The sequence below is a fragment of the Oncorhynchus clarkii genome, chromosome 16 (assembly GCF_045791955.1).
Source record: "Oncorhynchus clarkii lewisi isolate Uvic-CL-2024 chromosome 16, UVic_Ocla_1.0, whole genome shotgun sequence".
In the NCBI taxonomy this organism is placed as follows: Eukaryota; Metazoa; Chordata; class Actinopteri; order Salmoniformes; family Salmonidae; genus Oncorhynchus; species Oncorhynchus clarkii.
The window spans coordinates 45,464,249-45,481,264 of record NC_092162.1 but is presented as its reverse complement, the minus strand read 5'-3'; the positions used below and the strand labels follow the sequence as shown (position 1 = coordinate 45,481,264).

Sequence of the window (17,016 nt, the reverse complement as noted above, 5' to 3'; positions counted from 1 at the left end):
ATTACAGTATGTTTCTGTACTACACATTACAGTATGTTTCTGTACTACACATTACAGTATGTTGCTGTACTACACATTACAGTATGTTTCTGTACTACACATTACAGTATGTTGCTGTACTACACATTACAGTATGTTTCTGTACTACACATTACAGTATGTTTCTGTACTACACATTACAGTATGTTGCTGTACTACACATTACAGTATGTTGCTGTACTACACATTACAGTATGTTGCTGTACTACACATTACAGTATGTTTCTGTACTACACATTACAGTATGTTTCTGTACTACACATTACAGTATGTTGCTGTACTACACATTACAGTATGTTTCTGTACTACACATTACAGTATGTTTCTGTACTACACATTACAGTATGTTTCTGTACTACACATTACAGTATGTTGCTGTACTACACATTACAGTATGTTGCTGTACTACACATTACAGTATGTTGCTCAATATCATTAGAACATATGGTGAGGTCTTCTTCACAGTCTTCTTTATACCTGTTCCCATTAAAAGTGACAATTTGATATGGCTGGAATGTAGTATTATAATGTAATACAGAGATTATGCACACATGGGATTTATCGTCTTATTCTTCTACATGTGGAGATGATCTGTCTTGTTGAAAGATCCCTCACGTCCCTTTCAATCCACCACCGTCCACGCACACAATTCAAAGGATACCGTATAGCTATGAGTCCTCAAACAAACATAGGTCACAAAGGTGTGAGAGAGAACAAGAGAGTCACCACAATTACAATATCACATATGGTATTAGTAGACAAAGACACACATACATGTACATCACACCAAAACATTATCGCTCAACGCTGAACAGCAAAATGTACACATTTCCAACCGAATAAAGCGTGAAAAGGCAAATGTTTATCAATTGTTTTATGTCATAACCTTTAAACATTAATAAACCATGGATCTATTATGATCCTAAAATATATACACGTATCGATATATTACATTTCTATACTGAGATACTGGGTTGTGTGAGGGTCGGTATCACATGTCATTCAATGTACAAAGAGAGATGAAACTCATGTTTGGTGTCAAACATGGATCTGTAGTCTACCACAGGAGTGTCCTAGCTTGCTAGTGTTGGAAGTCCAGTCCTCTATCCTCCTTGGGTCTCCTGGCTCTCTGTGTGTCTTCTGCTGATGCGTTTAGGCTGTTGCTCCTCCGGCTCTTGCTCCTGGCTCTCTGTGTGTCTCCTGGAAGTGCGTTTGGGCTGTTGCTGCTTGTGCCTCAGCTGCTCCCAGTAGGACTGACAGTACTGGTGGATCAGCCTGACCTCCGGCTGGGACAGGGTGTCTGTGAAAGGGGGGGTTGGAGGGACCCTCTGCTGCTTGGGGTCATGTTGTCTCCCCCGTCCAGTGGGAGGGCTGTTGGAGGTCATGGGGTCGTTGTCAGGGGATGTGAGGGCCAGCACGATGTCTCGGTCCAGAATGCGCAGCGACACCCGGGCCACAGTGTGTTTGAAGTTGTTCTCTGTGGCCAGGCAGTGGTAGAGCCCGGCATCCAATTGGCTGAGGGATTTCAGAAGGATCCCGTGGGCTGTCTTCAGATACTCTCTGTCCCGGTTGAGCTGAGGGGTGAAAGGGAGAGAGAGTGTTATGGTCGTGAGGGGGAGAGAGAGTGTTGTGGTAGTGAGGGGGAGAGAGAGTGTTGTGGTAGTGAGGGGGAGAGAGAGTGTTGTGGTAGTGAGGGGGAGAGAGAGTGTTATGGTAGTGAGGGGGAGAGAGAGTGTTATGGTAGTGAGGGGGAGAGAGAGTGTTATGGTAGTGAGTGTTGTGGTAGTGAGGGGGAGAGAGAGTGTTACGGTAGTGAGGGGGAGAGAGAGTGTTATGGTCGTGAGGGGGAGAGAGAGTGTTGTGGTAGTGAGGGGGAGAGAGAGTGTTGTGGTAGTGAGGGGGAGAGAGAGTGTTATGGTAGTGAGGGGGAGAGAGTGTTATGTAGTGAGGGGGAGAATGTGTTATGTAGTGAGGGGGAGAGAGAGTTATGGTAGTGAGGGAGAGAATGTTATGGTAGTGAGGGGGAGAGAGTGTTATGGTAGTGAGGGGGAGAGAGTGTTATGGTAGTGAGGGGGAGAGAGTGTTATGGTAGTGAGGGGGAGAGAGAGTTATGGTAGTGAGGGAGATAATGTTATGGTAGTGAGGGGGAGAGAGTGTTATGGTAGTGAGGGGGAGAGATTGTTATGGTAGTGAGGGGGAGAGAGTGTTATGGTAGTGAGGGGGAGAGAGTGTTATGGTAGTGAGGGGGAGAGAGTGTTATGGTAGTGAGGGAGAGAGTGTTATGGTAGTGAGGGGGAGAGAGTGTTATGGTAGTGAGGGAGAGAGTGTTATGGTAGTGAGGGGGAGAGAGAGTTATGGTAGTGAGGGAGAGAATGTTATGGTAGTGAGGGAGAGAGTGTTATGGTAGTGAGGGGGAGAGAGAGTTATGGTAGTGAGGGGGAGAGAGTGTTATGGTAGTGAGGGGGAGAGAGTGTTATGGTAGTGAGGGAGAGAGTGTTATGGTAGTGAGGGGGAGAGAGTGTTATGGTAGTGAGGGAGAGAGTGTTATGGTAGTGAGGGAGAGAGTGTTATGGTAGTGAGGGGGAGATAATGTTATGGTAGTGAGGGGGAGAGAGTGTTATGGTAGTGAGGGGGAGAGAGAGTTATGATAGTGAGGGGGAGAGAGTGTTATGGTAGTGAGGGGGAGAGAGTGTTATGGTAGTGAGGGGGAGAGAGAGTTATGGTAGTGAGGGGGAGAGAGTGTTATGGTAGTGAGGGGGAGAGAGTGTTATGGTAGTGAGGGAGAGAGTGTTATGGTAGTGAGGGGGAGAGAGTGTTATGGTAGTGAGGGAGTGAGAGAGTTATGGTAGTGAGTGGGAGAGAGAGTTATGGTAGTGAGGGAGAGAGTGTTATGGTAGTGAGGGAGAGAGTGTTATGGTAGTGAGGGGGAGAGAGTGTTATGGTAGTGAGGGGAGAGAGTGTTATGGTAGTGAGGGGGAGAGAGTGTTATGGTAGTGAGGGGGAGAGAGTGTTATGGTAGTGAGGGAGTGAGAGAGTTATGGTAGTGAGTGGGAGAGAGAGTTATGGTAGTGAGGGGGAGAGAGTGTTATGGTAGTGAGGGAGAGAGTGTTATGGTAGTGAGGGGGAGAGAGTGTTATGGTAGTGAGGGGGAGAGAGTGTTATGGTAGTGAGGGGGAGAGAGTGTTATGGTAGTGAGGGGGATAGAGTGTTATGGTAGTGAGGGAGAGAGTGTTATGGTAGTGAGGGGGAGAGAGTGTTATGGTAGTGAGGGGGAGAGAGTGTTATGGTAGTGAGGGGGAGAGAGTGTTATGGTAGTGAGGGGGAGAGAGTGTTATGGTAGTGAGGGGGAGAGAGTGTTATGGTAGTGAGGGAGAGAGAGTGTTATGGTAGTGAGGGAGAGAGTGTTATGGTAGTGAGGGGGAGAGAGAGTTATGGTAGTGAGGGAGAGAGTGTTATGGTAGTGAGGGGGAGAGAGAGTTATGGCAGTGAGTAGGAGAGAGTGTTATGGTAGTGAGGGAGAGAGTGTTATGGTAGTGAGGGAGAGAGTGTTATGGTAGTGAGGGGGAGAGAGTGTTATGGTAGTGAGGGGGAGAGAGAGTTATGGTAGTGAGGGGGAGAGAGTGTTATGGTAGTGAGGGAGAGAGTGTTATGGTAGTGAGGGAGAGAGAGTGTTATGGTAGTGAGGGGGAGAGAGTGTTATGGTAGTGAGGAGGAGAACAAGGTCCACATCTGCCTCATTTGTGTTTCAAAAGTGATTGACTATTTCTCTATAGATATTTTGGAACTGAAATAACATTGGCTGATCATTAATACTATTAATATCAACAAGAAAAACTTTACTTCTGCTCCCGAGTGGAGCAGCGGTCTAAGGTACTGCATCCCAGTGCTAGAGGCATTACTACAGACCCTGGTTCAATTCCAGGCTGTATCATAACTTGCAGTGATTGGGAGTCCCATAGGGCAGGGCTTAAATGGCCCAGCATCATCCGGGTTTGGGTTTAGACGGGGTAGGCCGTCATTGTAAATAAGAATGGGTCCTTAAATATCTTGCGTAGTTAAATAAAAGGTTAAATAAAAAATGTACGTATGTTTATTTAGTCAATCAAACATGGATAACCCCTGTGTAAACTGCTTCAACAGCTCAAGTGTAACCAATAAATGTGGTATGAATTTGATATTTTAATAATACTGGTCTCTTTTCAGAGAGCAGAAATAGATGCATTTTCCTCCTTACCGCTTTTCTCCTTCCTTCTCTCTGATAGAGCCACTTGACTGTAGCCTGAGGAGAGCGAGGCTGACACTCCAGGAAGGTACTGCTCCCCTCCACACCAAACTGGACTGTCTCTCTAGGACGATTCTCCACTGAAGGAGGGAAGGAGGAAGAGAGAGAGAGAAAGAAGGAGAGAGAGACAGATAGGAGATTATCTTAAATGGCAGTTATTTGCTAATGTTTTAGTTATTACATGATTTGATTGTGTCACTGAATTCTGCTAAAATATTATTTAAAAAAAATGTTTTTGTCTAACCTTTGGCATTGAAGCCTCTGCACTGTCGCAGTGGATCCCCATGTTTCACATCCTGTCTTCTGCTCCTCCTGAGTGAGAGAGACAGAGCAGAGTTCATCCAACACATTTCACAAGCACAGAAATTAATTCAGTCACTCACACATTTAGACAGACATTTAGACATTTAGACATTTAGACAGACAGGCAGGCAGGCAGGCAGGCAGGGCAGGGCAGGGCAGGGCAGGGCAAGGCAGGCAGGCAGGCAGGCAGGCAGGCAGGCAGGCAGGCAGGCAGGCAGGCAGGGCAGGCAGGCAGGCAGGCAGGCAGGCAGGCAGACAGTGAAGGACTAATAAAGCTTTATGACACTCCTTCCCTGTCAATATCAGATGAGGGGTTGTGGTGTGTGTTGTGTTGGTGTGTGTTGTGTTGTGTTGGTGTGTGGTGTGGGTGTGTGTTGTGTTGGTGTGTGTTGTGTTGTGTTGTGTTGGTGTGTGTTGTGTTGTGTTGTGTTGGTGTGTGTTGTGTTGGTGTGTGTTGTGGTCCTGACCTCTTGGTGGCGAGGGTGAAAGCGGAGCAGCTCTCCCCGTCCCAGGCACAGTAAGGGTCCCGTGCCAGACAGCAGTCGGAACAGGCCCTCCCATATACCCCACAACGATGCAGAGATACCTGGGTAAGCCCTGCCTCCGATGACACGTACAGCTGTTGCTATAGCCACAGAATGAAAACAAGAGCTCAGCATCAACAATATCTCTAGTGTTTCCTGTCGATGAAGAGAGAGAGAGAGTTCAGCTCACCCTTTTAGATGAGATCTTCATTGTTTTAACAGCAGCACGTGTCTGTAATTAAATGCATCGTGTCACATAAGTATCAACAAAGTGTAACCATTGAAAGAATGTCCAAGGACAGTGGTTAGAGACTTTTGCTATAACGTGAACAATATTTAGAGAAATCATATAGGCACACCCTGAAAACCTCCACTTCCTCCAGGGTGAGCTCCTCCATGGTGCTCGGGTCCTTGGGTAAAACTATGACCTTTTGGACAGTGCCACGATCTGGAACAAGAGAGGTCTGATGTCACCGTGTCGAATTTGGACAAAAGACAAAATGTGAAATTCAAACATGCAATGAAGCCCTTCAGTCAGCCAATTGCCCTGGGACGGAGAGACACTCACCTGTGCCCAGGAAGAGCACCTCGTATCGGCCGTCCACGGCGTCCACCTGGTCCACCACCAGGGCTGTGAAGCGGTACTCCACCCCGGTCCTCACCACCAGGGGGCGACGGTGGATAGGGTACACAGGGTGGTACATGAGGGGATGAGCTCGCATGAAGTTCACTGCCTCGTCTGAGAAGTCCTTAGAGGTGCGAATGCCCGGGGTGAATGTTCCTCCTGGACACTAGAATTATATATCGTGAGTAACACAGAGACAGAGAGAGACAGAGAGAGACAGAGAGACAGAGAGAGTGTAAGCAATGCGTTTTCCTATTGGAAAGAGGTGACAGTTGATGGGATGTATATATACAGATTGTTTTCAGTGAGTAACTGGTCTGAACCTACTGTGCCAGGGCGAGGGTAAGGAATCTTGCCGGTGTAGGCTGTCCACTGGTAGTTATGACCATGTTTGTGGGAGAAGGGTCCATTGAACACGTTGCGGATGTCAGCCATGGAGTACACACAGACTGCTGAGCCCTTGAACACAGAGCTGGGAGAGAAAGAAGGTAAAACAAGGGGAGGGGGGAATGCAATCAGCCTCAACCAGTGAAGTGGAGGGAGGAGGAGAGAGAGGTAAACCAACAGGTCCTAGATGAGAGTAGAAAAGCATTGAGGAGCGAGAACAGGGCAGGCCTTTAGAGAGAAGGGAAATTGGAGAGAGGCTACGTATAACAGGTGATGTAAGACAGATACAATGATGACCTACCCAGCAGTTGTGAAGAGGGCATAGACCACAGGGTTGCGTTCATCTTGCGTTGGCTGGATAAAAACATCCCCTGAAAGGATGACGAAAGAGACAGAAATGATTTTCCTGTAGAACTGGTGAAGGATTCACTTCCATCGACAACTAATGATCTCTAAATCTTTATCGAAATCACTAAATCTTTCACTGAGGTCTGTCTCACTCAATTCGTCAAACAAGGTCTCCACCCCATCGTCTCCGATCACAGAGCACACCAGGCGGGCTTTCAGGAAGGTGGTCCATCTGTTCACCAGGGACTTCTGACCCCCCTCATCATTCTGGGAAGAGGGAACGTAAAGGATGGAAGAGGTAAGGGAAGCCTGTTTCCGTGGAAGACACTTTTTTTTTTTACCCTTAACAATTCCCCCAATCACAATGTTGTCCATAATGTTGCAGTCAAACTATAATTATGTAAGTCATTCAAGTAATAGAGTTAATAAGAGTCTATACAAGAGTGGCGTAGCTCAGTTTCACAGGGCCATCCTGCTAGGTCCGAGCAAAGGCCTTCTCACCAGACACACTCGTCCCACTCTGGCCAACACACTGGGGCTGGCCCCTCCCCCTGTATCCAGACTCTTCTCCCGGAAGAAGAAGTAGAGTTTATCATCATTCCTCTCGGAGCTGTCAGGAATCTGCTGGATCTGAATGAACACGGGCTCTGAGACGGACAGAGAGAGAGAGAGAGAGAGAGGAACGGAGTGATGAAAGAAAGAGAAACCTGCAGCAGTAGCATCAGTTTGCCATGATTTCTTAGAGTCAGATCACGCTGGTTCGTATCTGGCTTGAAGGACCATGGGGAAAAAATGGCAACATTTTGGGAATCCACCCTTACAAGATGGTAGTCTTTTTCAGGCGTAGTAACTCACCATTGAGCCACTTGGAGTCATACTGCTCTGTCCTGACTGTTGTTCTGCCCCCCATGGTCCTAAAGAGGGCTGCATCTGTCCCCATGAAGTCTACATGGACCCCCGCATACAGATTCCCATCTGCAGATGAGAAGAGAGGAGGAAGAGAAAGAGATGGAGAGGAGAGGTTAGGAAACGGTGAAAGTGGGGAGACTGAAAGAGGGGAGACTGCCCCAATTTTGGGCAGTCTACTAAATGTATGCACAAGTGAGGTGAAGCTTACCGATAAGAGCAGCGATGTTCTCCTGGGAAGGGTCGTAGGAACATTTTCCCTTCCCTGATTCAGTAAATCCAGGAACTAGCCTGAACACATAGTCCTGGAAAGAGAGAGACCAGAAAGGCCGATCAAGTGTTTTGAAATGGCAAAATGTATAGTGAAAAATAGCTCAAATCTGAGCCCTAGTTTTGAGTACCACAGTTTTGAGAAATCTGAGCTGCTGGTCGTGAAGATGCACAGATATGCTGCAGTTAATTGTGTTTTAAAATGATTTTGGGCATATTGAACCTCTCACCTCTGCCTTCCAGCCTCTGTTGATAAAGGTGCAGATGGGTTGGTAGGCTCCAGTCCCACAGGCGTACAGGTGGGTGCGGTTCCATGGCTCTATCATACGCACAAAGTTTGCACACTCACCCTGGTGTGTGTACACAGACATGGGAATGCTATCAATTGTTGGTGTATGAAAATTCTCTTTCAAAACTGTGAAATAAGACCCATGAAAGTATGACATCATTAGTTAATACTGAAAGGTAGAGGGGCCAGGGTTCTTTTACAAAGACAAGGCATTCCCACCTGTCCTCCTTTTCCTGTCATCCGACACTCCCCTCTTCTCTTGTCAGAGGTTGGCCAATGGATCTGTCAGGGACAAATGATACCAGACATTACAGGATCATTTTACTTGAGGTGTGTTACTACGTGGAGGCAGGTAGCCTAGTGGTTAGAGCGTTGGTCCAGTAACCGAAAAGTTGCTGGATCGAATCCCCGAGCTGACCAGGTAAAAATCTGTCGTTCTGCTCCTGAACAAGGCAGTTTCCTGGTAGATTGTCAATAAGAATCTGCTCTTAACTGACTTGCCTGGTTAAATGTAAAATATACTACCACATTAAACTGTGGTAAAGCTATGCATACACAGGAAAGATTCCTCCAGTCTCATTGGCCTTTTTGAGGGAGTTGTGGTTATGTGCGTTCTTACTATGAGGGGCTCCTTGTTGACGTTGTGCATGTCCAGGGCCACCAGGTACTCCCGGCTGCCCAGGTAGAGACGGCCCTGGTCCTGGTCCATCAGCAGGATGCGGTAGTCACTGGTGTTGAAGGAGAAGGAGAAGGGACGGACTGCTCTGGTGTCCAACAACTCTGCGGAGGAGAGAGACGCATAGATGCACAAATATGCATGGACACACACAGGGACACAACGTTAGTGTAAATCATATGCAAAATAAGTTCTGTAGCATATGAGAATGGTAAAATCTTAATATCCAGCAGGGGGAGCCATGAGCTCTTTCTGTTTATTGCCTTGAATCTTTCCCATGCAGTTTCCCTGATAACGACTACAAGTGCTTTATTTCTCACTATCAGCAGCATTTACAGAACATAGACTACTAACACCAAGAGAAAATGTGCGAATGACTAAATACGTAACTTCTCAGGGCGTATTCCAGAGGCTTTTAAGATTTCAATATTTCATGTGTTCCAAGCTTCTGATTGAGTTTGTGGCATTGGCTGAATGTACTGTGCAACTTTATGGATGCTAATGCAGGTCTCTGAGGACACACGGTATGAGGAACTCTAAGTAAACCCTTTAAACCAGGTCTGTTCTGTGACCCACTCTCTGATGGCGCATTTCCCCTGCGTGTTCCGTCTCTCTGTTCCACCCGAGTGATTTACACAAACGGCTCCAAATGTTCTCTTTCCTCCTATGCGGAACGGCACCCGTGTCGCACTGGGCCATGGCTCTGGCAGACCTGCTCTGACTTGGAGCCAAGGCAGCCTGCATTTACATAACAATGACCAGCTGAACGTTAAAACCTTCTCGCAAAGCAACCGTCTTGAACGATGCAGAGGTTGTTGATTCTGCTCGCCACAAATCTTTAGCGTCACACTCCTGAGGGAAACACAATAGCACTAGAGCTTACACGAACATCAAACACTGGTGTGCGAGTAAGTCTTAATGGAAAAGCACCACGAATGAGTTTTACACCCATTCATTCAGTCATTCATTCATTCAGTCAGTCATTCATTCATTCAGTCAGTCATTCATTCAGAGAGACAAGAGACGTCACATCTCCCCGTAAAAGCCTTGATGTTCATCAGTCGACGGTAAGACAAAAATGTTTTGCACTTTTATTTAACCAGGTAGGCCAGTTGAGAACAAGTTCTCATTTACAACTGCGACCTGGCCAAGGTAAAGCAAAGCAGTGCGACAAAAACAACAACACAGACTTACACATGGAGTAAACAAACATACAGTCAATAACGCAACAGAGAAATATATATACAGTGTGCGCAAATGTAGTAAGATTAGGGAGGTAAGGCAATAAATAGGCCATAGGGGCCAAATAATTACAATTTAGCATTAACACTGGAGTGATAGATGTGCAGATGATTAATGTGCCAGTAGAGATACTGGGGTGCAAAAGAGCAAAAATAAATAACAATATGGGGACGAGACAGTTGGCTGGGCTATTTACAGATGGGCTGTGTACAGGTACAGTGATCGGTAAGCTGCTCTGACAGCTGATGCTTAAAGTTAGTGAGGATAAGTCGTGAAGCTGTCTATAAATGGAGAAAGTTCAGCACTGAATGCTCAATGAGGTTAAGAAGAATCCTAGAGTATCAGCTAAAGACTTACAGAAATCTCTGGAACATGCTAACATCTCTGTTGATGAGTCTACGATACGTAAAACACTAAACAAGAATGGTGTTCATGGGAGGAAACCACGGAAGAAGCCACTGCTCTCCCCAAAAAACATTGCTGCACGTCTGAAGTTTGCAAAAGTGCACCTGGATGTTCCACAGCGCCACTGGCAAAATATTCTGTGGACAGATAAAACTACAGTTGAGTTGTTTGGAAGGAACACACAACATTGTGTGTGGAGAAAAAAAGGTACAGCACACCAACATCAAAACCTCATCCCAACTGTAAAGTATGGTGGACGGAGCATCATGGTTTGGGGCTGCTTTGCTGCCTCAGGGCCTGGACAGCTTGCTATCATTGACGGAAAAAATGAATTCCCAAGTTTATCAAGACATTTTGCAGGAGAATATTAGGCTATCTGTCCGCCAATTGAAGCTCAACAGACGTTGGTTGATGCAACAGGACAAAGACCCAAACGACAGAAGTAAATCAACAACAGAATGGCTTCAACAGAAAATATACGTCCTGACCTCAACCAGATTGAGATGCTGTGGCATGACCTCAAGAGAGCAGTTCACACCAGACATCCCAAGAATATTGCTGAACTGAAACAGTTTTGTAAAGAGGAATGGTCCAAAATTCTTCCTGACCGCTGTGCAGGTCTGATCCGCAACTACAGAAAATGTTTGGTTGAGGTTATTGCTGCCAAAGGAGGGTCAACCAGTTATTAAAGGGTTCACATACCTTTCCACCATACACTGTGAATGTTTACACGGTGTGTTCAATAAAGACATGAAAACATATAAATGTTTGTGTGTTATTAGTTTAAGCACACTGTGTTTGTCTATTGTTGTGACCTAGATGAAGATCAGATCAAATTTGATGACCAATTGATGCAGAAATCCAGGTAATTCCAAAGGGTTCACATACTTTTTCCTGCCACTGTATGTACAATAGCTTTTAAACGTGTATGTGCTATGATGTATTTACTAAGTACCGTGGAAACACATGTGTAATCTATACAAAATCCCTCAGTTTGTCCATGTGGGACATATGATGAATGTCCCATGGCATTTGACAAAGGTTTGTGAACAAACATCAGCATATGCACGTACTGTTTAAGCCTGGCCAGAGTAAGGACATCTGTGTTTACATCAAAGTGCTCTGCCGTCTTCCTTTGAGGTGACTGTTAGTCTGAATACTGTTAACAGGATGCAGTCAATGTGCCGCTAAAATAAGCTGCTGCGCAATCGGATCTGCTCCTGGCTGACACGGGATGGTTCTTAAAAGGTGGGGCAAGGTCCGGTTCTGTTCCTCCAAGGTAAACACAGGATAACAAGCCTCTCTGGCAAACGTCCATCTGCTCCGTCCACTGGGGTAAAGTGTACAGCACAGGCTAAAACTAGCAACATGCCAACACACACCCCCGAGTCACGACACAGTGCCTGGCCGCGCCCATCCTCATCGCCATAACAATGTGTTGGCACTATCAGATGAAGAAAAAAAACACTTCATGTATCTTCATACCTCATTTGATTCAGGTAAACCAGGTCCAACCATGAAAGACCTGAGACAAATGTCCCGATCTGACCCTTTTAAAGTGTAAAATAAGTCCAAGTGAGGCTTTAAACCATTGCCTCCATAATGCAGAAGACAACCTAAAATCCATATTTCTCTGCCTCTATTTCTACCTGCCATTCTAGGTCACACATGTCAAACTCAGGTCAGAGTGTCTGCAGGGTTTCCTCCTCCCTTGTACTTAATTGATACATTTAGGTCACTGATTAGTATGGAACTTCCCTCACCTGGTTGTCTAGGTCTTAATTAAAAAGAAAAAATAAAATCCAGCAGACACTAGGACCTCCATGGAATGAGTTTGACACCCCTGTCCTAGGTCACTGGAAACTTTTTTTGTTTTGTCCCTTCCTCAGACACAGTTCCCATCAACCAGGAAACACGAAGGGCCTTGATCATAGATCATATAATTTACAATCTTGATCCGGCATCATTTCAGTGGTCCTCCTCTCCTCCTGCCCCCCTCACCCAGTCCCAGTCCCAGTCTCTAAATCACATCCATGGGAGGGAGTCACATGCACCCCTCCCCCGTCCCTCCCCAAAACCCCTCCTCCACAGGCGCCTTATGGAACAAAGAGAGTCCCTGTCGCAAACAATGAACAATCAATCTTTGGAATGTCAGAAAACACAGAGCAGGGGAGCAAATCCCAATTTTCCACCTATTCTTGGAAAAGAAGTGGAGATGATTGGGTTTTAGGGGTGAGTGGGTGGATATGACTGACAAACAATATCAGTGAGGTCTTTACGCGGATTTGACTGACAAAATATATTTGTGAGATTTTTACACGTTGGTTGCATTCATTGTGAAATCAACACCACTCTGTGAATGATGGAAGAGAACGACAGACAGTTACAGCAAGCAAACAATAAATGTAATATCATCCACAGCAATCCGATACAATTCAATATGCCAGCAATCTAATATAATACCATTTGGTTAGTTCACCACCAGTTCAGGCTTACCCTTACTATTGGCAACAAACACTGGTGTGTGGGCTTAGCTTCTGTGGCAGACTCTACCACATCACATTGCAACCAACTAAGCTTATATGTACTTGAACTACCGTAACATTTCAATGAATACCCCGAGAGTTTATTTGCTTAAATCCCTGAACACAACAGGAGCTTATTAGAGACAGGCTTCTATTTGAGCCAGGCTTCTATTTCCTTAATTAATGCACACAGCTTTTGCAACAAAAAAAAATAATTCCAGCATTCACTTCCAGCATTTTAATCAATTTACACACAATGTCAAGTTTATTTTGTCTTAGTATCACTCTATTTCAAATATATATATATTTCTTTACAGAATAATTATTCTCCTCTTTGACTGTGCATTTTCGGCAGTTATTACTTTCGCCACTGATCGCCAGACTATTTCTGTGGGTCTGTACTCCCGAAGTTGTTGACTGTTTTTGTGGTTGCCAGTTAGCCAGCAGTTCTCAGCTGTTAGCAGCCAAAGGCTAGCAGTTTCTTACTGGAGATTACTTAATTATTTAATGTAACAAATCGAACACTGAACCTTGTTAACAATTCATTGAAACGTATGGTAACAATTCCTTGAGACCCAGCAGTTATTTGAATAAGCAGATCGAATAATCGATTTTGGAGAATCTTTCTCATCTCTGTAGTTAAATGTTGTCATTGAATCATTAACATAAATCCAATAAAAATGTTGTACTATGTTAATGAGGGCTTAGGGTGTGGGCTCAACTGTTATGAAGGGCACTAGAGACCACCACTTCCACCCCCCACTCAATGGCAACATCCACCTTTTGTTTTCTCTCATTAACTTTTTGCCAGTAGGCAGGATATAAGCTTTTTACATATGTATAAAAGAGGAAACATATGTGTGTGTGTGTGTGTGTGTGTGTGTGTGTGTGTGTGTGTGTGTGTGTGTGTGTGTGTGTGTGAGTGTGTGTGTGTGTGTGAGTGTGTGTGTGTGTGTGTGTGTGTGTGTGTGTGTGTGTGTGTGTGTGTGTGTGTGTGTGTGTGTGTGTGTGTGTGTGTGTGTGTGTGTGCATGTGTGCGTGCCTGCATGTGATTGTGTGCATGTAAACCACAAGACTTTCTGAGATCGCTGACAGGTTCGCTAAGAACAACAAAAGCCAAAATAGAAAATATCTGCTACCAAGCTATCCTGGAAGCCATGCCAGCTGACATATGAGCAGTGTCTGTGTCTGAGAGACCTATGTTCTGGTCAAGTGACTCACCTTTGAAAGACAGGCGTATCCTCGGAGCAGACTGCTGGAGGCCTGAGGTACTGCAAACACAGAAACTCAACAGGAGGAGTAGGGCTCGAGTCGCTGTCTTGGCACTATCCATAGTAGAGACAGGTCTGAAAGATAACAATTCATTGTCACGTTTGTGTGTGTGTGTGAGAGGGAGACAGAGAGAAAGAGACCACTGTGTGATGTGAGATTGTGAGTGTCTGAGTGAGGGCATGGGAGACATAATTAATAGACCTGTTTGTGCTAGACAGTCATACTGAGACACACAGTTAACAGTGAATTTCCTGCCTCATGCAGGAAATACAAAATACATTGCTAAGAAAATAATGTGAAAACCATTTCTGACAGTTTAGGGGTGTTGTCAGGTAACTGTTTTACTTTTATGTCAGCATTCATTATGTAGTATCTGCACTTTGCTGGATAGGATTGTTTATAAATTATGAATACTAAAAGCTGAGTCCATAACGTCCATTAAATTCTCTCCCCAAAGGAGTACTTATCAGATGCGCCCTGGAATGCTCTTATTTTTCTAACCAAATATATCAAGTAGGCCACAGAGTACTTCTGCATCTGCTACAATAACTTGCAAAAGGGAGGAAATTAAATAGCAAGTTAATTTAAAGCACTTCATAGAACTTCATATATAGACTGTAAATACATTCATAAAAATATTTTCCCTTGAGTGGGGAAATGTGTGCCCAGCAATACATTTCAGGTTGCTGTTTATAAAGCACTTATTCTACAATTATAAACCTAACCTTTGTCACGGCCCATTTTTTTTTTCTCTGCCTACAAGTTTGACTTGTGTACATTTGTGTCCTGTGAACATTATAAAAACAATTTATTTCTCATTTGAAACTGTTTATATTCTAAATGTTTTCATCTTGTAATTGTTTGAGGGGGGGGGGGGGGGGGGGGGGGGGGGGGGGGGGAATCATGAACTGTCGACTGTGCATATTATGTAGGAATTCATTTCATGACCATGACGTCGATCAATGGCTCCTGATAACATCGCAGTTACCTGTGAACTCACACATCAAAAGAAAGAGCGAGTAAACGTTCTCTCCAGATGTAGGCTACCCCTTCGCTCTTGGTAATTACATTGGTCCCTCAACACACTGACTAAAACAAACAAACAAATACTTGTGATTTTGAAAAAAGTGTCTAGAGAGAACTTGCCAACGTAGCCTACCTTTTTCTTTTTTCTCGTGTAGGAGACCAGAAATAAAATAATAAGATGTTATCGCTACATTCCTTGGGCGTCTCGCTCAACAATTTAAGATACTGAAGTTCCACACGAAAACAACGAAAATCCGTTTGAAAAGGTCTTAAATGCTTAAACGTTCACCCAGTTATAACCCTATAGCCTAGAGCCGCAGAGTTTCTTAGTCTCTCTCGAATTATTTCCAAACGACAAAAAACATATCCCATAGATTTCAGATCAAGATTTATAGAATGATAATTTCAACAGTTTTTGTCGTATTCCCATTGCCCCCGTCCATCTGAAAATAAGATAATAGTATAGGTCCGTATGTCGTCTCCTCATGAGGGTCCTATGCTGTGAAGGTCTGTGACTGCAGGTGTTTAGAGGGCTGGCCCCCTCTCCTCCTCCCCCGTCTTCCTGCTCCCTCCCTCCTTCTCCTGTCATCATTACAGTACTAGGGTAAAGCTCAGGATGTCCCACTTTTAACCCACTTGATCCTGGTCCACTTGATCCTGGTCCACTTGATCCTGGTAAGGGGAAACGTCTGATTTCGGCTAATGTAGATTAGGCTAAAGTAAACAGGGAATTGAAATTAACTTGAATTCTAAATTATGAAAATACATTAAATTCTAAAATGTTATTATATCACATTAAATTGATTTAGTGATGAAAATACAATTTCAGGCTATTATTTCAAATGATATATAGTGGCAATGTACAGTATACAGTACTTTCCCATCTGTACAACTAGGCTAATGTATTATACACCTTGGTTGTGCATATACAATAGCCTACATTCCGATGTCACCGTAAATTGAGGCCCTGTGCTGTGCCCTGAAAGATGTCTCCATCTCAGAGATGTTTAGCTCCACATGAGAGCCAGAAGAGTCCTACAGATTCCTAAGATTCCTGATGGACTGACTCCTGGGCTCATGACAACGGTCACAAAGTAACCAGGAGGGGGATTTTTAAAGAAGACATTCATTCTATCAAACCAGCTCTATGCCTGAAATTACCAAGCACCGTTCTCCTCTCTCCAGCATTGGTTTTGTGGAAAGCTGGCAAATCAGGCATACAGAAGATGAAAAGGCACAGGGATGTATTCAGATAAGTAGCTTAAGGCCAGGATTTAACCGATTCAGACGGTGTGTTTGATTTGCACATCAGTGTGTCATGGGTGGAGGGAGACGAATCAGTTACTTGATTTAGACATTTAGACAGTGCCATTGTATATGCCGAATAAGATGTCAATCGTATGCACTGTCCGTTCCGAAGGGTGCTGCGTTTCATTCAGGGCAATGTTCCCTTCCATCTGGCCTTGTTCCCTCCACAGGTCGGCACACTTGCAAGCTGCATTTATTTACACTCTCACTCATCCCCATTGTTCTGGCTGGCTCATCGGGCAGGAGAGACCTTTGGGTTACTTTCATGTAAAGTACATCTAGGTTAGGAGTGAGCAATGAGGTCTTTGTGTTATTTTTTTATCTCGCTCCACTTTGGGAGGCTTCCTTCTCTTTCCAGCTGAGGAAATGTGTCATGAGTCAGCGCTGAGCTCGGGTTTCCGTACTACGTACTCTGTACCCCGAGCAGCCATAGACACCGTCACACTGACCGGCTCCCACTGCTTTACAGGACACCAATAACGTCACTGATATGGCTTTTTAATGGTCTTATCGGCACCGTGCCCACCCACTATTGCCTAAACCCGCTGAGTGTGATAGTTTAGCTCTATTGTTCACCACCACCACTTTC

General features: G+C 44.8%; 1 protein-coding gene across 1 annotated transcript; it reads right to left on the bottom strand.

Annotated features, from left to right (window-relative positions):
- Window positions 1–592: 592 nt before the first annotated feature.
- On the bottom strand, window positions 593–15,628 carry LOC139368578 (semaphorin-3F-like). Its single transcript, XM_071107610.1, has 18 exons — window positions 15,253–15,628; window positions 14,043–14,167; window positions 8,593–8,753; window positions 8,193–8,255; window positions 7,915–8,034; window positions 7,626–7,719; window positions 7,364–7,483; window positions 7,010–7,155; window positions 6,661–6,775; window positions 6,462–6,531; window positions 6,101–6,245; window positions 5,717–5,939; window positions 5,508–5,596; window positions 5,339–5,380; window positions 5,092–5,249; window positions 4,566–4,633; window positions 4,274–4,401; window positions 593–1,613 (listed from the first exon to the last, which is right to left on the bottom strand). The coding sequence occupies exons 2-18, from the start codon at window positions 14,152–14,154 to the stop codon at window positions 1,143–1,145; spliced, it is 2,325 nt and encodes a 774-aa protein (XP_070963711.1). The 5' UTR covers window positions 14,155–14,167; window positions 15,253–15,628; the 3' UTR covers window positions 593–1,142.
- Window positions 15,629–17,016: the final 1,388 nt, after the last annotated feature.

What these genes read in the sequence shown, in the direction of transcription:
- LOC139368578 (XM_071107610.1), bottom strand. Translation starts at nt 14,154, where the DNA reads ATGGATAGTGCCAAGACAGCGACTCGAGCCCTACTCCTCCTGTTGAGT. An exon ending in TGACAGGAAAAGGAGGACAG is followed by an intron (nt 8,035 to 8,192) that starts GTGGGAATGCCT and finishes TACACACACCAG; the next exon opens with GGTGAGTGTGCAAACTTTGT. An exon ending in GACCTTGTTTGACGAATTGA is followed by an intron (nt 6,532 to 6,660) that starts GTGAGACAGACC and finishes TCATCCTTTCAG; the next exon opens with GGGATGTTTTTATCCAGCCA.